The following is a 21,177-nucleotide window of genomic DNA, read 5'->3' on the forward strand; positions in this document are numbered from 1 at the left end:
TGGCTCCATTATGACAACTAAGAGGGACATGATTTGTCCATTCACCGATAGTTTACCAAGCACCTACTATGTGCCAGGCACAAGGACAGTTACAAAACCTAATAGACAAGACCCTCTGCTTGTAGAATCTCATTATCTAGGGGGTGAGACAAAAATGCAAACAGGTACTTACAATACAACGCATTCAGGTTTATAAATGGGGACTCTCGTGGAGGTGGGGAGGAACTCAGGGCACCTTACAACCGTGAGTGAAGGCAGGCCGCTACAGAACCCCTCTGCTCTGTGGTCTTCAACCATTCCTCACTCTCACCCTCCCCAGGTTCTCTCTGCAAACTAGCACATGTCCTCTGGCAAGCTCAGCAAGCAGTTGGCTGCCTCACCAGCCATCTGTTGCTGCTTCTCGTCTGGGGAGGAGCAGGTTAATGCTTTGGCTGGTTCTCAGTCACCTCTTCCACAGTGTGTCTGCTCCTACCCAAGTTTCAGGCACAGCTGCGCATACCCATCTGTGCCTCAGTCTCTCGCTCTGTGGGGCAGAGATAATAGAACTCAACTGCTGTAGCTGCTGGGAGAGAAACCACTCATTTAGAGACGCGTCTCTCTGGTCTGCTGGCCACTGAGCGCAAACAGCAACCCTTCCCTTCCCGTGTTCACACTTTCAATGGGACACATCTGGGGGTTCCCCTCTCCCCCCTGGAGTCTGAGAGTGGCTTCACAGGCCTCTGCCCTGTGTGTGGAGGGTTTGTTTGTATTTATTTCCCTGGCTTCTGTGTCCCTTTGTCAGCCTACCTGATAGCAATCTAAAATAAAACGGAGTAAAGAAACATTTGCTGGAGAAGATTTCAGCAATATAAAAGGCAATAGGAGGAACAAAGAACCAAGTCTGGGTGTAGAGATAGGCACATTCTGAATAACAAATAAGAGTGTCATTTAGTTGCCATGGCAACGTGAGAAACACAATGAAAACAGCAGCGCTTAACCATCGTCCTTAATGATGAATGGGCATAACCCTTTGAAATATTGAAATACAGACCACAAGGACTCCCACGGCTCTCCAAACCCGTCTCCCGTCACCACCCCACCTGATACTCCATGTCGTAGCTGGGCAAGATGATACGCCCGTATTTCCACTCGCTGCCCTGGTCCTCGCGGATGACCCAGAGGAGCTTGCTCTCCTGGCTGGCTTCGCGCACCACTTGCAGCGCCACCCCGCGGCCGCCGGTGGCTTGGTACTGGAACTCCATGCACACCGGGCTTCGAGGCAGGTGGACAGGTGGGCTGATGAGCCGCGCGTACTGGCCCTCCCTCCGGCCGTCACTCTGCAGCCGCAAGAAATTCCTGTCATCTGGGGAAAACAAATCCAAAGAGAGGTTCCTGGTAAACGCTTGGGAAAGGCACTGGTTTGCAGCTGTTACCTCTGCAGGGGAAAACTGGGACCAGAGTTTGGGTGTCTTGTTTATTCATGCCCTTGTTCTCCAGGCCCTGCATCCCTTTCTTAAGGCTCCATCAGAGCCCTGAGTCAACTGCTGAGTCCTCTTGAAGCTGTCTGAGTTTTTACTTCAAGTAGGCCCCTCCTGCCTATTTCCCTGCACCACTTTCTTTGAGCCTCTTTTACAAATAGCACCTGGTGGGTTGGCCTTATGTCTTGGCTGGTTGTGTCTGCACTTTCTTCTCTCCCTAGATTCCAAGAGGCCAGACTCACATCTTATTTATCACTGGCTTACCCAAAGGGCCAATGCAGTCTAATGAACTGGATTATAAGGGGATGAGGTGGCTGCTAGATTAGAGGATGATTCTGGCCAGGTGGTTTATGTTTCAAGCGTTTGTCATTGCAGCTGGGCACTGTCCAAATGGAAGACATTTAAAACCTTCTGTCTCCACCCGTGTTACTAGATGGTGCCTGGGTGACTGTAAATCAGAAGCCCAGTGCCAACTTCAAGCTGAACGGGGGATGGTGGCTGAAAGGGTGATTCAGGGGGCCCCACTGCCTTCTCTGCCCAGCCTGGGGAGGCCGGAACTTGGCCTTTCTCAGACAGCCAGGCAAACATAGCTCCAGTGAAACCAGGCTCTGCATCATCATTAACAAAGGCTATGTGTTTAGTAGAGAATATATACATGTTGGGAAATTCAGGTTTCACCCACCCAAATGTTTGGAGAGTGGGCCTTTTGGCTGATTAGTTTTCCAATATGTCAGACACTGTGCGGAAGACCGAGATCCTGTTCCTGTTTGCAGACCTCAGCCTTGCAGACACAGGTGTGGGGGGACCTGCACTTGTAAATCCAACTTGTGCAGGAGTGTTCTGGCTGGTTGTACAGACAGGAAGGTGGCATTTGCGGAGAAAATCTCTCTGCCTCCTTTCGGCCCTGAAATATCTTAAGCTGAACACATCTGTAAGCTGGCATGGGCACTTTTGCGCCACGCCCCCAGCACCTCAGCCACGTCAGGCTCATGCTAATCTGAGATATGGGCACAGAGCTTTCCTCCTCAACAGGGTCTGTGATCATCCTGGGCTTGTCAGGGAAAGGTAGGTGAGGACTCCAGGGCCCTGAAGCAACTGGTTTGCTGCTGTTACTCCTTTGGCATCATCTTTTTGGTGAGAGCTGAGCCTGCGGCAGTCCTCCCGACAGTGGCCCAGAAACAGCTCCTCCCTCTCCTCCTCCCAGCCACCTCTCTCCTCCTCCCTGGCTCCCCGAAGCTCCTTCCAGTTAGATTCCCTGGGATTATTGCTCTAGAAGCTACCCTGACCTGCCCTGAACTCAAATTAGACCAGCTTAGGACGCATAGTTGGGATTCCAGTTTGCGTCTCCTGAACCATCCAGAACCACATCTGTCTAATACCCCACAACTTGAGACCTTCTTCAAGGCCAAAGTCAATGCAGATAACTAGGCCGTGATCTACAGTCGAGAATTTTAATGATAGTGGTCTGCTGAGGGAGGAGACACGGGTGCCACAATCAGACACTCAACGACCTTCTACACCTATACTTTTTCTATCAGATCTCATTACTACTACCATTAATGATAATAATTATAAGTCGTATTTGCATAATACTATACATGTTACAAAGCACATTCATATGCATTGTTTTACTTAATCCTTGCTACATACTTGTGAGCTAGGTCTCATTCATCTTACCTTGCACAGGAAGAAAAATCTGAGGCTCAGAAAGGTTCCAGGTACTTGATCAAGGTGGAGACGCTACTAAGTTATAGATTTGGACTTGACATTAGGTGTTCCCACCTTCAGACAGTAGGCTGTTCTCTTCCCTGGCTCAGCTGTGCCTGAGGTACCTGCCCCAAGTCCAGGCAATCAACCACACTCCATTCAAGGACAGCCGGCTTTCCCCCTGGGCCCCGCTCCTTCTTCTCCTCTTACCTGTAATTCCTCCCTCCTTGACCAATCCACCTATCCCACCTCTTCTGCTACTTTTCTAACCATTCTGGCATATTTCAGCGTTAATTCCTCTCTTCTTTCAGCAACTCAAGCATTTACTGACTGTACCACTGATTTTATTTTGTTTTCAAAAAGACTCGAGGCCATTTTTTATGCATTTCAGCAGGTAACCAATCACCTAGTACCTTGTACAATAACTGTTTTGTGTATGTCTTTCTAATTGCCCCAGATAGATGACAAGGTCCGAGTATTACACTTTTAAGACTTAATACTGCTTCTTTTCCCGGCCACTAGTGACATATATACGCCACTACTTAAGAAAATTTTGTTCCCATTAATGACCAAATGACAAACACATGGATAAAGAATGATATAAAGCTATATACTGGAAATAAGAGCAGAGGGGGCGTCAGCTAGCCTCTGGTAATCCCTCAGATTCATGAAATCTCTTAACAATTCCCTCCTACCCTCCTGAGCCACCAGCCTTTTCAAAGGTGAGGTAAACTAATAATAACAGGTGACCTGTGGAAGCACCCATCCACCGAGCCACCAGTGAGAAACCCCCAAAGGCTCCCACGCTCTAGTAATTTCCAAGCCCTTACTGTTCCCACCTTATATATAAAGCAAACCAGATTTCAGACTTATTATTCAGCCTTCTTCCTTCAGTTTCACAAATAAGACCCAGTTGCTGCCTGAAAATTGCTTGGCAGAAATACTGTCACTTGTATGAATTTACATTCTCAAGTGGCAGGGGAGTCATAGCATCATGGTTAGAAGTTAGTAAGTAAAATGTGTGGAGGTGTGAAGAGCTGGGCTGGCTGGATGTTGATGTTATTTGGGTCTTTTCTATTTACCCATCCTGGTGCTAAAACTTCAGGCACAATCAGGCCATAGGTTTCACAGACTGCCTCTCCTAGGGGCTGGAACGCCTCTCCTTCTTTCTCCCCTCCTTTCTTCTCCTCTCTCCTCTTACTCTTATAATAAGATGATAATCACTATGCATGATTTAAAGGACCACTGGAAGACCAGGGAGTTAATGCTGGTGGCGTGCTAAGCACGAGCAGCTGAAGGATCATAATTCAGTGCTGACATCTGAGCTAATCCACTAGTTTGCAGAATCTCAAGACAAGCAGGCCTCTGAATTTCACTTAGTTAAATCATTTGTGCCCCACTTGTCTGTTAAGTGCTATGAGCTCGAGGGAAGAAAGATGATATGTAAATTTAAGGAATTAGCAGTAGACATCAGTCAGAGGGACGCTGAGCTGCAAAACGTCCCTGCCGATCACTGAGAGAGGCCTGATTAGAACCAGGACAACATGAAGGAATGGCTCAGACCAGGAAAAGCCCAGGGAGCGGGCAGAGGAAACGCAAGGGCAAGTGAACTGATGTTAACAGAGCACCTACTATGTGCCAGATATTGCACTGGAGGCTTTGTCTGCCTTTTCTTGTGTAATCTTCCCTGTGAAATAGTATTATTTTCTTCATTTAAAAAAAAGAAAAGAAAAGATTGAAGTGATGTTTTTGAGACCCTAGCTAGCGAGTGACAGAAGTGGGATATGAGCCTGATCAGATTGAATAAAATTGCCAGAGCATGGCCTCTCATCTGGGCTGGAATCCCGGCCTAATGCTCACTAATCTTTTAAAGCCTCAGGCTTTCCATCTGTAAAATGGGTGTAATAACATCATTATTGCCTAGGGTTGTGAGGAGGAAATGGAATGAGCCATGCAAAGTGCATTGCACAGTAACAGGGACACAGTAAGAGCTCAATAGAAGCTGTGGTCTTCCTTATGACTACCATCGCTATACACACTGCCTCCTGTGTGTGCCTTTTTGATTTTTTAGAAAATAAGAAGGGTGAGAAGAGCTCCAGTAACTTGGAAAGACCAATCTGAGACACAAAGGATAGTAAGGTTTGGCCTGACGACGGTAAAGATGTTTTCTGGAATAAGACGTGTTTTGGAATGTTATCTGGAATAAAACGGTTCTGTCATCCTAATCCCAGAAAACAGCCAGCCCCAAGCTGTGCATCATGCACTGCTCGCCACATATCTTTAGTGTCCATCTGTGGTAGATGAAATAAAATAATTCACCATCCTGGAACGAGAGCAGGCCTTCACGAGACGGTTTAGAGGAGGCCAGCCCTGCTGCCCAAAGAAACGATGCTGAAAACATCCTCAGAAGAAGCTGTCCACCCTATGCTTTAAATTTCCCAGAGAAGGAGTTTCCATAGGCCATGTTGGCAACGTGTTTTCTAGGTCACAACCCTAACTGTCAGGGACTTCTTAAATTCAGTTTTGAGTTTTCCTGCTGTCATTTAGACACACGTCCTCCTTCTACCCCTGATGGAGCACAGCCAATTTCTGTTCTCTTAGAAACATTGTCACTTGTGAAGAATTAAGACCTTTAGTCTTCGCTGCCTCAGGAAACACAACCCTTGTTCCTTTAAATGTCCACTTTCTAGGCCTTTAGTTATAGTGATAGGTCTCCACTGACCCTTCTCCCAACTAAGTGCTTCTGTTCTTTTAAGTCATGGCACCCATTTATGTACTGTAAGCACATGTGCTCTAAGTGAAGTCTGTTCCTCTGGAACATCCCAATTGATGGCCCATTATTGCCAAACACAGAGGGATTGTTTAGCACACAATGGCTGTTCATTACTTGATAGAGCAAAGGGTTGGCATGGCATGGGTGGGCTACTGTCATGATTTACTTGGACTTTAAGGAAAAGCCCTGTGGGTTGTTAGGAGGTTGCTCAAACCCTGACCGTTGACTAGCTAAGAACCAGCCCAGCCTGCTGAAGGCTGTCTTCTTATTTTTATAGCTAATGGCAGTGATGCCAGCAATGGATACCTTCCAACAGAAAGACAATGGGAAGGAAATATGTTTAGCTGCTGAAAGAGAATGAAGAAATAATGTCTCAGAGACATAATCCCTCTCCTCCCAGACCTGACATACTTGGGAGGCATTTTGTGAGGGTCCTTGACTCAAAACATCTGTTGTTGCCCATGATACAGGGAAAACAATCACTTGGGAATGAACAACAGGAGTTCCAAAGGGCACAGAGGAAGTGCAGAGGACAGGGTCATTCAGGCATTTTAACCTGCTGCTGTCTCTAAAAAGGGTCTCCTGATAGTTCACCTGACGATTTACGGCCACATCTGGCTTCAGCTGCATAAGTGCTTTGTGAACACGTGACAGTGTTTGGCCCAACAGCAATGGAACCAACTGTGTCCACACCTTACCAAACCCTGACATAAATCACCAGTCTGATCCTCCTGGCTATCACAAAGCCAAACACACCATCTGTCCAATACACACATCTCCTGGCTAGCATCTTGCCCTCCTACTAGAGCAAACATCTGAAAGAATATTTAGTGCTGCAGGAGATATCGTCTCTTTGTATAGGTCATGCTTAAAACATGAGTCAGCCCCTCAGCTGGCCTCCCAAGACCAGTCTGTCTCTGCTAAGGTCCTCGAATTAACAACCAGTTAAGGGAAACATTGACTTTGGATAAACTCAGCAGGATGTTCTCAAGGTTTACAATTGAGCTTTTTATGGACAATGTGAGGTTTCAGGCCTGGTCTTTGCAGGAGTCTACCTGTAGCTGTGTTTTGGTTTGTCAGTTTTCATGAAGGTTTTGCAATCGAGGCCGTCTTGGGATCACTCTGCCCCTTCATTATCAATCCATACACGGCTGGGAACTCAAGCAATCATGACTTCCAGAGAAAAGGAACAATCACACTCCTCTCTACCACTGTCATTTTTACAAAGTCAGAGAAGTGTTTCCACTTCCCTTAAAGAAGGGCCTCTGTGCTTTCTTTTTCCAGTTAAAATTATTGCTTGAATATTGGTTTTCTTTTAGCCAAGCGCCAAGCTGTTCCTGGTCTTTAATTATCTATCACGGACTAAGCCTGAGAAGTTCCTGTCTCGGTATGTGCAGTGGCTGCAGAGCCCCAGCCAAGCCACAGCAACCTCTTTCTGATGGCAACTCAAGTTCATGCCAGTCCAGGCTCTGGATTGTTTGTTGCCATCGGTCCCATCTACGGGGAAGGTCTTTGGAATTCAGAGAGGTGATTTTGAATTCATAGTAACCAGTAGCTCTCTGACAAAAATCAAGCCCATGATAAGCAAGGCCACTCATCAATTATTTCCTTTGATTTCTCTGCAACCATCTACCCACCACACCGACCCACACTTCATCTCGTAGGCATGTTGACACCACGGTGAACCCTAGTTCTGGTCCTCCATTCTAATGGAGTTTATTCAGCGGCCCGATTGTATCAAAACAGGCCCATGCCAACCTCTTACCTTGGATTGGATGACCACCATTTGCAAAATGCAAATATTTCAGAACACTGTGTTCTTAATTTACTCCCACTTAAGTTTGCCTTTGAAGCCAGAGTAAAGGTGCTGTTCTCTCAACCCAACAAACATATAAATGCTGGGCAGTCAAAGCTCTGTCCTTCCATAATGGCATACTACTCCAAATGGGCTTTGCCTGTTTTCCTTATATCTCTTCCATGATTTAAAGTTATTGAAATGAAGTAATACTGTAATCATCCTTCATGAGGTCAACAAATGTATACAGGAGCACACATTTATGGAGAGTACACACACTGGAGGATTCTGAAGTTGACCTGGCGTAGTGCCCTGTATCTCTAGTCTTCTTGTCTCATTCTTGACCATACGTAATAGTAACGACAATAACGACAAAGACAATTACTACTATTAGTTGTAGTACTTCATAATTACTTAGGAGGCTCTTAATGATTGAATGAAGTAGTTCCTACACTAACCAGTGCTATGTTACTTGCGTACTTTACTATGGTTGTGCACTGAGGTAAAATGACACAATGACCAAAACATTAGCCATTGAACACTCCCATCAAGAGGTCGTAGAGAAGGCACATTCCCCTAACTACTTGCTTCTTGCTTTTCACCAAACTGAAGAGCAACCGCATTAGCCAGGGCCCGGTTAGTAGCTCATAGCTCATAGAAGTAGCTCTCATGCTGAGGCCTGCTGGTGCTGGCGCAGCGAGGAGCAAGACAACGCTCTGTGACGACGGGCATGGGCTCTACCTATGCTTTCCCATGGAGTGTGGCTGCTGAGCCGTTGAAATGCGGCTAGTGTGACGGAGGAATTGACGTTGATAGTTGGACTTAATTTTAATTAATTAAAATTAATATAGCCACACGTGGCTAGTGGGTACCATTTTAAGACAGTACAAGTCTAGACACAAGGGCCATCGCAAGGGATTTTTGTCTTATTGTTTCAAGACTTAAATCGGATTTTCCTCAAAACTCCCACTAGGGGAGACATTCTGTGTCCCTGTAGTTACAGAGAAACGGCCAAGTGGCTTCTCAGGGAACATGGGACGGGCTCCTTTGCAACCACCAGGGGTCAGTGAATTGGGAAAAGCTTCCCCAGGGGTGGGTAGGAACACACTCCAGGCTTCTGAGCCACAAGCCAAGAGCTAAAAAAAGAAATTCTGAGTGCCTTGAAAGACTATCTTGAAAAACAAAAACAGTGGAATGAAACCAGTGGGTGTCTTGTCAGCCTTAAGCAACCATTACTGCTAGCCAAAAGAACAGAACTAATTGCTTACTTAAAAGGAAAAAGAAAAAAACAAAACGAGAAAAAAACAAAACATGAGAAAAGAACTAAATCAGAAAACATCTAAGGAATGTAAGTTGATTCCACAGACACTTCTAACCAAATAGCCTGTGTATGATATTTCAACATGGCTATTTTCCTTTTTCTTTCTTCCCTTCTCTTCTGGCCCTACTCCTTTTACACTTGACTGAGACACCTCCTTTCTTAAATGTAATTACTTTTGTTTACCAATCTAATAGGGAAGATAAAACATATGGCACACTTCTCTTGAAGAGTGGAGTGGTCTCCTCTTTGTGAAATGGTGACGTGTGGGTGACACAGCGGCTTTCAGGTTTGACTTGGAAGGTCCAGGGACTCTGATCCCATTAGCATTTGCCCTGCCCCTAACCAAGCACAGCTGTTTCCTTTCTCCCAACTGCTCCCCTCGGGCCCCATTTTTTTTGAAGAAGAAGAAAGGACCACCCTGAACAGAAAGGGCTTTCTATCCTCTCTTACTTAAAGCCCAGTATCGAGTTTTGTAAGAAGGAATATGGGAAATACAGCAAATCATTTTTTAAATCATCAGAGGGTACAGGGAAGGGCTCTGAAAACAATATTATGATTTTGTTTTCTGGAAGCCAGTTACAAGTGCCATTTTTCCAAACTTCAGGGATTCCTCTGAAAGAAGAAAAGAACTATTTTCCTTCTCAGTATCTTAGGGGAGAAACACCATTAGATCTAGCAGTTCCTTATGGCCTTAATTTTCTTTCTGTCCCCATCCAGCCAGCCAAAGGTTGGAATTCTGCCCGCATTGCGAGCTTGCTCTGAAAAACCCTCCCAAACCGCAGGGCCTAATGAATCAACTGGGAGGAGGAGAAGGATTACAATTCCCAGCCGGTAGCCAGGGTCAGCGGACCAGGCATTCAGGTGAGGAAGAGGGATGGACAAGGGGGAGACGGAGGTGAACGGGCAAAGGGACAGAAGTGACGGCCAGAGAGAAATGGAGAGGAACCGAAGCTCTCTGTCACTTGCTAATTGGTGGCCTTGTAGCCTGGACAGGGCTGGCCTCAGACAGTCTTTGAGAAAATCTGGTCAGAAGAGTGCAAGGGAGGAGGCTGAATTATTAGAAAGAACCTGAAGATGGATGCTGAATAAGAGCCAGGAAATCTCCCCATGCTGTATCATCTTCATCCCTTTATTCAAAGGGCCTCTGCCAAGCTTTCCCCTTATATACACACCCATGCATGTAAACTACAAACGCACTCAAACATAAATCGAGACACACGCTCACACAAACACACAGAGATTCACACGTAAAACACATGCATATACATATTTACAAATATATACACATCTACACATAAAAACACATAAAGCACATACACACACAAAAAACCCCCAAACACTTTGAGAAAGAAACACATCCCAAAACACATACATACACACATAACCCAGAAATACACACATACACGCACTATGCATACATACACATACACAGGCCCTATAAATTTTTATTTTCAGATAAAAAGTGGGGGTGGGGAAAACAACCAATTAATTGGGCCAAGTCTCAAAGGAGAGGAAATAAAATGAAAAATCCAGGCTGGGTTATAAAAATAAGTATTTTTTTTTTCCAACGTGCAGGAGGCTCATTATATTAATTAAACATTACTGCAGTGAACGAGAGGAGGGAGGGTGATTAAGGCTGGGACGAGGGTAAGTGTTCTCTCCTGTTGCCCGAGGCCGTAGTGATCTTCAGATATTAATCTCTGCGAGCACTCAAATGCTGAAGAGATAAACACTTGAAATATGAAAATGTTTTTCTCCGGAGCAGACGCTGTGACCCTCTGGGAAAGCAAGTGCAGGCTGTGTCAGGAGGCTGGCCCACAGTGCTCTCCTAGTGTCCGTCCTACAGCCATTCCCTGGGGACAGGAGCAGCAGAGCAGCTCTGGGGAACCGGGCAGAAAGAGGGCACCTTTCCCCTTTGATTGTCTAGTCAGGCAACATTTAATCGACTAATTTTCAGAATTAACCCCTTTCCTCTCAAATGCTTATGGGGACCTAAGGTCCAGCCCAGGGGGTGTAGGAAAATGGAAAGCTAATGCATGGAGTGCTGCAGCCAATGCCTGTGAGAGAGCATATTGCTAAATTATCTGGAATTTTGCAAGCCAGTTGTTAAGCACAAGCATTATGAAAAATTAAATTACATAAAGTTACAATGAAATAAATGATAGGAGAAACTAAAGGTAATACATTCTCAAAACTCAACACTTCCTAATTATTTTAATACATTTTACTAGTACCAATGCTGCCAAAGTTATTTATATCTATTACATCTGTATGATGGAAAAAAACCTATACACTGCAGTATTACTGCATTTCCCAACTCCACCTCCAGCGATGGTTGGTAGCTTGAATTCAATCATAGTAGGAGCATTTACATCACTGAAGCTGATCAACATTATAAAGCTGTTTTTTTGTGTTTGTTTGTTTTTAAATCCCCGGAGAGCTGATTGTGAAATATTTACCAGAATACCCCTGTAAAAGCATGTAACAGTGGAGACAGTAGATAACTCTTGCTTCTGCTTGTTTAGAAGGGCTAACGGCAGCCCCTCACTATAAACAGCGCCACAGAGCTTTCTGAAATCTGACTTTCTGAAAGCAAAAGGATGGCTTAACAATATTCCAAGGACTGGCAGCAACACTCTTTGAGGACAAGTGCCAGGCAGCATGGTGAGAGACCCATGGGTGTGGCAGTATTTCAGGCCCTCGACTTGGTTTGCTACAGAAGCAATGATAATCTAGGAGAAGGATCGGTCAGACTCTGAGGCCAGTGGTTTCCTAATGAGCCATTTTAGGAACAATACCCAGTTTGCTGTTGACAAGAGGCTCTGTGATGGTGGCAGTGAGTGCTGGCTATGGGAACAAGGGGACATTGACGCATCCCATCTCCTAGGACCTCCCAATTGCTCTTTCTTTCTTCCTCTTCTTTTATCTTGGTCTCTCTTGCTCCCTCCCAGCTTCTTGCACTGTAATCACAAGAGTGGGTATGAACCACCAACCCATCATTCTGTGGAGTGACGTTGTGAGCAAAGATTGTGGTGGTTTGTGGGCAAAGAGCAGAGGATTGCTCTGTGGTGGGAAGTTATGAAGCCTGTCAGGGACTCTGGAGCTGAAAAACATGGAGCAGGCTAGCCTTAACTCTTTCGGCTCTTCATTCACCGTGGGCTTACCTGGAAATGTCCGGTCATTTGGGCTGGAGCTGCTGGTCCAGGTGCTTCTGAGCCACTTGGCATGGTCGTACATCCAACCGCAGGGCTCCTCCAGGATATCAAAGTTGCAGTTGAATCCTGAAGGGAGCTGCAAATCTTTGTCTAAAAAGGGGGAAAAAATAACCCAGAGGAAAGCAAATGAAATTCAGAGAACAGCCACCGTGGTGCTCTTTCAATGGCTGGCAAAGTCTGAGTGCAGAGCAGAGAAAGAAGTGGCTCCGTTTGCTTATTCATTTAACTCATCTTGGCGATCGCTGGCTCTCGGGTCAGCCTTTGGTCTCATCCTTCCCAGGCATGAAAGCCAAGTCTGCCAGTGGTTCCCATACTAAGCAATTATAAATGAGGCCACCAAATGGCTTCAGGCTCTAATCAGCCTCTTCTGTCCACCTCGGAAAGCAGACAAATGTGAAAATCACTGTTCCCTAAATGCTAGAGAAGAGTGTCTCCCCAGTGCCTCCGTGGAAGGCTGGCTCCTGCCAACCTGGCTCTCAGAAGTGATGGGGCAGTCCATTAGCATCCAGAGAGGCTGAAATGCCAGGGAGGTGCTGGCCAGGGAGGAGAAAGTGGCCTCAGAAACAAGCAAGGTTTGTTTGCCACCCTTCACCAAGTTGTGATACGTCTCTCATTTCAGAAGACTAGGTCATTTCGGCATCCACAGGGGGAGGCATGGCCAGGTGGGAGATTTGGCATGTTAGGGCAAAGTGAGGGGCCCAGACCAGCCAGGTGCCCAGCTCAGCGCTGACCAGGAGGAAAAATAAATCCACATGGTGCTGAGTGCCTGAAGGCCCAGAGAATGCGTTCCTTGTGGAAATCTAAAAACCGACCACACAGTCGCTTGTCCTGTCTGCTCAGGTGTTCACCTGCCTGAGCTAGAAGACTGAACTCAAGGCATTTCTTTTGAGGTTCCACTCAGCTCTAAAAATCAGAATGAGCTGGTGCCAAACATGTGATTAAGTGGCAGTGGGTGTGAAGGTGGGGGAAAGAGAGGAAATGGGAACTCAAATTTGGAAACTTGCTGGCAGTGGCTGTGGAGACAGCATAAAATTGCTGGCTAATGCTGGTGGCAGAGAGGAAGTGAGGTCTCCAGCCTTCTCACTTCCCTTCTTGGGGTTCCCAGGGAGGAATTTCCATGAGAAAGGCCTAGAATGCGGGTTAGAAAGTCTAAAGGGAACAACAGACTGGTGGAAACAAATTGCTCACACGATGGGGGTGAGGAGGGCTCACCTCTGAGGGGAAGGGCACGGGTGGCCTCAGAGGCAGTGTCACCAGGCCGCCTGTCCCTCCCCTGCCCAAGAGGGAATATTTAATGTTTGCCCACCCATGGCCAAAGGCAGCTTGAATCGAGAAGAAACACATGGAATCTATTACAGACGCATCAACCTGTGGCTTGGAAAAGTCAGCCCTTAGCCCTCACCATCCCTTTCTCCCGACAATTTCTGAATTTCTATTTTTCCATTCAAAAATATGGAGTAATTCAATATACTATAATTCCTCTCTAATGTTTACATGCATACTGTATCTCAGGAACCAGATTCCACAAAGAGATCTTTCGTAAAAAGAAGTGAAGGGAGGCACCACCAAAGAAACCTCAAATAAAACAAACCACTACAAACGGGAAAATTATATTAAACTCCTGCACATTTGCAGCAAAACCCTTAAATTTTCCTTTGCACTGGCCCTCCCGCCCTCCACCAAGCTAACGCGGCTAATCCAAAACCCTATATTAACTCCCTATGCAGTCCACTTTTGGCTCTCAAACTGTCTTACACATGTCTCGGAAGATTCTCCCCGTCTCTTTCTCCTCTTTGTAAAACAAAAACAAGTTCATTAAAATGTCGGAATTCTGTATTCCACTCACCCTGACCAACAGTGTCCCTCCGCCCACACAATATACAAAAGGACATTCCTAAAAGCATATGCATTAAATTATCATTTTTCAGTCACACGACTTCAACATTTATTTTTGGCTTCCCTCCCATTCTTCTTTGCAGCCATTTTTTGGGGGGTTGGGGGGAGCGGAGCTCGAGCACTGCCTTCGTGCTGTTCCTCCGACTGAGAGATGGCTGAATGTGCCGGTTAGAAAGAGCCCACCATCGACCTACGGAGTCGGGGCTACATCCTTATGTCTCCACTTCCCAAGTCTCTTCACCAATCTTCCCTCATTCTATTCAAATGAACATTTAATAAGGATCAGTAATTTACCGTACATTGTCAAGCATTAAGTTCTAGCCAAAAATGCCAGGTGTTCTGAAATTTGTGGTTTGTTAGGAATGTCCTCAAACTCCGTGACCTTAGCAGTAGGATTTAAAATGTGACGTGCTTTTGGGTTCTGCCAATTACTGTTTTTAACTAACTAGGATATGTTGAGAAGATGAGAAATGGAAGTAATACAGATTTCCCATGTGAAGAGACTGACCCAGAAAGAGGAGGCCCTGAGTTGTGAAGGAATGGTTCAAGTGCCTTTTCACATTTCTGCCTTTGTCACTGACCGTCACTCACCTCATGGAGGACGGGATGCGCTATCTTATGGAGTCATAATTATGACATGTTCGCAATCAGCGGTGGTGAAAGACACAGGGAAATGCAATTAAGGAATGGTTAAATGCTGAGTTAACCCAACCATTGTGCTCCACGGGCCATGTCACCTACAGGTCTTTACCTGACTGTACCGTGAGGACACCGCATAGTAGGAAAAAGGATCAAGGCTGTGGATTCTAAGATTTGAAGTGAGGGCTAGAGAAGGAGACTTCTCGAAGGAGGAGTCCTCTTTAAATGGACCCTTATCTCAGCTGATGACCAGAGGGTCATGTCCGTGGGGCTGTACTGGTTGTCCCAATATCTGAATACTTCTACATTGGTTGTAAATGGCCACTGCCCCAAGCCCCCGAGTACCCAACACCTCCCTGACCTCTGACCCAGAGGACCCCCAAATCCCTGCTCCAGCCACAGGCCAGCCTCTCTATTCCAGCTGGTTGGCACTTGTGCCACCCTGGATGAAATACGACTTTGACCCCCGATTCTCACCATCCTCAAAGCTGCAGTTCTCCCCACACTCCGTGGTCTCCTCGTCAGTGGGATATGGGGTGGTGGTCTCTTCACTCTTCATGGTGGGTCCCAGAGTCTCTACTGTGGGCTTTGTATCTGCGTAAAGGAAAAGGAAGGGACGTGAATGCTGCATGCAGCAGCCGGCATTGAAACCAGCAGGAGGAAGATGCCAGAAACTAAGTTTCCTCTCTAAGTGTGGGGTTATTAGATAAGGAAAAAGAAGGGAAAATGAAGATGAACACACACACACACACACACACACACACACACACCCTCTGAAGTCACCTCTGTGGGCATCAGTGGAGCCAGGAACTTAGACTGAGTTGAACAAGAATGGTCCCAAGCTGCAGAAACAGCCCTGACACAAGCCCAGACCCAAAGCCATGCTCTTTGCAGCACAGCAGAGGCCCTGGGGCCGACACAAGGGCCAGAAAGGCAGTCATGGATATGAAGGATGCTGACCCCAAGGCAGCGCTAAACCATGCTCTGTGTATTCCATTTAAGACAGAAGTGTGGGTGATGCACACACACAAAATAAACTTTGCCCATCAAAAACAGTTTGAGAAAAACTCGTGAGCTTAATGATGTGGAAAATGCCTATCTGTGCACTGCCTCCTGGGTGGCAGCTGACGTGCCTTCCCAGCTCACCCCTGCTTTCACGTGGAACAGACTTTCTCTTTTCAGCCTTCTCTGAGTCACAACTTTTTGAACCAAAGCTAATGCGATTTGGAAGGCCCACCTATAATAAGATAATCAAAAGCACAATCGCCAAAGCCATAAGCAAAGCCAGACGCTTGGGAGGTGTGACCCCAGACACTGTTGTTCCACGTTTGTGCAAAACGAATAGAAAGGAATATGGATTCTAAGAGACTCAGACTCCACTTGGTGGAAACAATTTGGGGCTGTGCCTTTAGGTCAGGGTGTGGCAAATTTAAATGCTTCCTGGATGCACACAGTTGCTATAAGCGAGGATGGCTGATTGGGGGTTGGGAAGAGAGGAAAGTGTGGGACAGAAGGTGACAGAGGGGATCTTGCAAGCCTGATTGAAAGGAGGCCACCATGAGTGGCTCCAGCAGATTGAGGACCCAGGGTGGTGGGGGGGAGGTCGCCCCATGTGGCCAGATCTTGCAAAAAAAAATTTCACCACATGAATTTAGAAATCCCCATGGAAAACCTCCAGACTTGTCAATGTTGGCAACTTATTCAAAATAGTATAACAAACAGCATGCAACAAACCCTGGGCCAAACCTGTTGGCCCAGGAGGCAGTCAGTTCTGACCCAACTGACTCCTTCACCCATCCATTCACTTGTTTGTTTGCTTATGCCAGTCATTCATTCAGCAACCATTTATGAAATGAATGAAGATGTGAGTCAGACCCCTGGGTGGGGCCTAAAGGAGTCTGGTAACTGGTATTCAAGTCCATGCACTGTGGGGCGGGGTCTTCGTGCCCGAGCTGCACTCCAGTGAGACTCCCCAAATAAGCCCGTGCATTGTTCCTCCCATTTCTATACATGTTCCTTCGCACTATTGTGAGTGATTAGGCCTCTTTGTCAGGCCCCTTCAGGATACCATTTAATAAAACCAGGAGCTGAAGGAAATCACTAAATACACTGAATAGCTTTTTCACGGATGACTTGCCATCTTTCTGTTATTAAATACTATGCACATCACCTTGCGGACTTCCCTTTGCCGTGTCTGCCTCTTGCTCACAGTAAATAGCAAATAACCTCAAAGCGTCCCAATTTGTAAGTCCAAATGTGTCACTGTGTCACAGAATCTCCAACCCAATTGTAAAGCAAACTCTGGGCAGCAAGGCAAGAAGCAATCATTTGAAACACAAACCGACTAACAGGTGATGCAGCTCTGTCAAATTATTTCGCTGCAGCAACTCTGCCCAGCCCATGATTTTTGCCTGGTATCCTTTTAGGGTAGGAATGAAGAAGTGAATCAAGGATGAGTCGCAGAAATGAAGGGACATGTGAAACGCAAGAAAGCCACACGGCCTACGAGAGCAGTATCTGGAAATGTTAGATAGCAAAATGGGTAAGCTGGTTGGTGGAGATACTACATCCAGGGGCACCAGGGGCTAGCGAGGCCACAGGAGGGCTGGGCGTGTGACTGACAGTGAGGAAACGGCAGCCGGCCTCTGTGTCCACTGTGTTTGTTCTGGGAGCTCCGAGGTAACTGCCCATTAAACTGCAGCGCTCCCGCAATTGAAACCAGATGTCCCAGACTTCAAAGGGAAGGAGGCTGGGCAGAGGGGAACAAACCCTAACTCGGATCTTCCAAGGAATTGCCAGGCAGGACTTTGAAATGAGAAACCTGTTGCTGACCATGGCCCATGTGATTTGGGGCAAGAGTGAAAAAGGCCATTAGCAATTGTCCGGTCAGTCATAAAACAGGGTCAGCCTGGGAGAGGCACGGCACAGAGGGGCAGCGGAGATCGTGAAGTGGGAGTCAGCCTCCAGCTAGCTGAGCGACCTCTGGCAAGTGGCCTCCTCTCTCTGGGACTCAGTGTCCCTGTCTTTGAAAGAGGCACTTGCTTGGATCTGAGATGTTTTTCAAACTGTATGTCATACTCATTAGTAGGTTGTGGAATCAATGTAATGGGTCTTGACTATTTTAAAAACACAGCCTGTACTATTTCAGAATGCACTCACCTGGTAAGGATGAGCACTGCATTGGGAACCTTTTGTTTCAGTTACGTTTACATATACTAACAGGTTTATTACGGGCCCCGACTGCAGTTTTAAGTACTTTATCTTCATTATTAGCAACCCTAGGGGGTGTAGATACCATGTAGATACCATTATCTTCCTCATTTTTCAGCTAAGGTAACTGTGACATTGAGAGGCTAAGTAAGTTGTGTGAGGTTATACCACCAGCAGTCAGCAGAGTCAGGACTTGTACTTGGCAATCTGTCCCCGGAGTCCATTCATTTAGGGATACTCTATTCTCCATAGGCACACACATGTGTGTTCTTATGTGTGTGTGTACACGTGAACACATGTGTGCTTACAAGTCAAGTGGGTCGTGATAGACATTTATTTTAAGTTTCTATAGATGATGGTTCAAAGTGTTTCAAAGCCACTGGCATAGAAACTCCCACGTCCCCTGAATCTCTAACCCTCTGATGCTAAGGAGGCCATAAATGAAGCCATCTTGTATCACTGTTGGAGGGACAGTTTTTAGCACCTGCAAGTAGACAGGTGATGCACATTCAGCAGGCTCCAGGGAAACATGGCCTTACTCCTACCTATTGGGGAGTAAAATATTGCCCCACTGAATGTGTTCATTGGGGTGCCTTTCAGTCCAAAGGTGAGAGAGGCTAATTTGGGCCCGATTGCTGCCTGCATGTCTCAACGGGACTCCACCTCTTTGCCATCGTAGCTGGTGCTCAGGCAGCACTTTTCTCCCTGGGAGCCAAAAGCACTTTTCTGACATGCCCTTATTAATCCTTCACCATACCCTGCTAGGGGAGCTGGTGACAGGTACAGCACAGACAGGAAAAGGGAGATACCTGGGGCCCTGGTAGGGAGGGGAAGAAGGCTCAGCCTGCTGCTGCTCCTGCTGGCACTGGGCTCGTGTAGCTGCCCTGAGCTCCTTTTGGCAGGCAGCGAGTGAGCTCCAGGGGAGATCAAGTGCCAGCGCTGCTGAGGAAGGAGGGCTGGTGCACAGAGGAAAGGGGGGCCTGACTCAGAACAGGGTGCTTCCCTGGAAACAAAAGGTGGGCATGCACAGAGGATCTTTTCCTTGTTAAGGAGAATTAGAGGTGCTGCTTGAACCTGGGCCACCTGGCAAAGGCAGGAATGAGCAAGACTCCTCCTGCCACACAGTGGGATGAAATCCTGTTCCCATCAGCTCACCAGCAACAGGGTCCCTCCTGAGCAAATAAATGCCTTTTACAGATGTGGCTTCGAAATGAAAATGAAGTCTCTTAGCCACTGACATCTGGAGGCCAGATTCAGACATAAACCGATTACTTTATCGTGAGGATTTCTTTTTTTTTCTTCCCTAAATCAACAGCCACAGCTCCTTGGTCTGAAGAGTAAGGGTCTAATTGAATTTGGGTGGGTGGTATGTGGTTATGATTTGTTTTTGAGAGGCTTGGGTTGGAGAGCTGAAATAGTCCTTTAAAAAGGACAAAGCACAATCCTTGAGAAATTGTCCTAAGACTAGAGGCTGCGGGGCCCGTGCTTTGAGAACATGACAGAGCCCAGCGTGGGCAAATGGGTGTCCTCTCTGCCTGCATCCATGCTATGGTCTGACCTCCTCCCAGAGCATCTTGGGAAGCCAGGGCCTTACCTGTCCAGTCACAGCCAAGCACCTCCAGCCGCATCCCAATTCCCGCTGGTGACCACCTCTCGGGATACACCCGCACGTACTGTGCCGGGACGGGATCGAACCTTCGGATGTCAGGGGTGTCGTAGTGCATGTTCCCTTCAAAGAGCTGCAGGGGAGACAGGCCACTCAGCCCTTCTTGTGGGAGACCCCTCCTCCGTCACGCCCTTCTTCTCTATCCTCCTCCTCCTCCCCACCCTTCACATCCAACCAGAAGGTTGGACATTACAATCCATGGGAGCGCCATTCTCAGACCAAAGTTCTTATTCAGTTGGAAGGTGGTTAGAGAGCCACAAACATGGAAAATAGGGAGCAGATGAAAGTGGCAATTGCCAGACCTCTCTTCTATCCTGAAACTGAAACCGAGGGCTTGGAAAAGAATTAGGCTCCAAATGAGCCTTAAGTTGGCCCCAGCTAGAGAGAAGAGAAGGGAGTTAAGTTTACCTTGCCTGTTTTGAAGTCCTCAGTGTCTTAGAAAAAGAAGTTCTAATCTAGTTCTTTTCCTAATGCTTGAAAGTCTAGATTCAGAAAGTCCCAGTTGACTGATCATTCCAAGTTCACTGAGAGCCTGAAGACAAAGTGCCCATCCCCTTCTCTAGGTCAACAACCACGCCCTCGGGTCACACACTGATACGCTCAGACTGTGTTCCCCAAACCTTTGCTTAGTGGAGGTAATTCCGTCCAAAGAAAACTTGCCTAGAGCCCCAATACATAAAACTGATCACAGTGGGGCTGCCCTGGCTGAAGCAAGGTGGGGAACCCAACCCGGAGCACACCTGGGAGCCACTGATTCAGGAGAATGTGGGTGTGGGGACAGCCAGGGGCTGTGGTTGATTAGCAGTCACGGATGCTGCAGGACCATTCCACTTTGCAGAATGCCCAGGGTCCACGATTCCAAAAGGGAGGCGCTGTCACAGGGAGGGCAGGCTCTGACCCTGGCTCCATCATCTCCTTTCCCAGGCCCCCAGAAGGGTTAAGAAGAGCCAGGGTCAGCTGTCCCTGGGGAAGCCTGTGGTTCAACTTCTCCTTCCACTGAAGGTTCTGGTTACCAAGCCCTGAGCCTTTCCAAGCCTCTGGAATTGTAAGCTGGGAGTTGACATCAGCATTGCAAAACCTCCAACCCAGCCCTTGCCTCTGCGTTAAGAATGAAAACATTTGCTCAGTCGAGGGGCTAAACAGAGACATGTGATACGCCCTTCCTTACTAGGGGCCCTGTACTTCTGAGGAAAATGAGGGGTAACTTAGAAACGAGGATCGTAATGCCCAGCTAACTGGGAAATTCACCTGGAGAGGGACAGAGGCATGATGCCCTCTCCCCTTCCTGGGGCGCCTCTGTGCCCTGTGGAAGGCTGACCTTCACTCCTCTGAGTGAAGAAGCGCATGCACTGGCCTGCACTTGTGGCCTGCAGCAAGTTTCTCTTGCTTTCCCACAACCTCAGGAGGAGAGGCGGGAAATATCCAAGAGTCACGACTAGGAAACTACAAAGGAGGGTAGCAACTTTCAGGAAAACACAGATATTTTTGGAAGTAAATC

At 47.0% G+C, this 21,177-nt stretch overlaps 1 protein-coding gene across 6 annotated transcripts in view; it reads right to left on the reverse strand.

The window, feature by feature from the left end:
- The window catches only part of NRP2 (neuropilin 2), a 115,515-nt gene that overhangs the window by 32,987 nt on the left and 61,351 nt on the right, over positions 1-21,177 (reverse strand). For all 6 annotated transcript variants that reach the window (XM_033111541.1, XM_033111542.1, XM_033111544.1 and 3 more), the window contains exons 10-13: positions 19,608-19,752; positions 15,281-15,397; positions 12,218-12,358; positions 1,080-1,342 (exon numbers count right to left, since the gene is read on the reverse strand). In XM_033111541.1, the coding sequence (XP_032967432.1) occupies positions 1,080-1,342; positions 12,218-12,358; positions 15,281-15,397; positions 19,608-19,752 (666 nt within the window). The remainder of the gene's footprint in view (positions 1-1,079; positions 1,343-12,217; positions 12,359-15,280; positions 15,398-19,607; positions 19,753-21,177) is intronic.

Source organism: Rhinolophus ferrumequinum, chromosome 8 (assembly GCF_004115265.2).
Source record: "Rhinolophus ferrumequinum isolate MPI-CBG mRhiFer1 chromosome 8, mRhiFer1_v1.p, whole genome shotgun sequence".
Lineage (NCBI taxonomy): Eukaryota > Metazoa > Chordata > Mammalia > Chiroptera > Rhinolophidae > Rhinolophus > Rhinolophus ferrumequinum.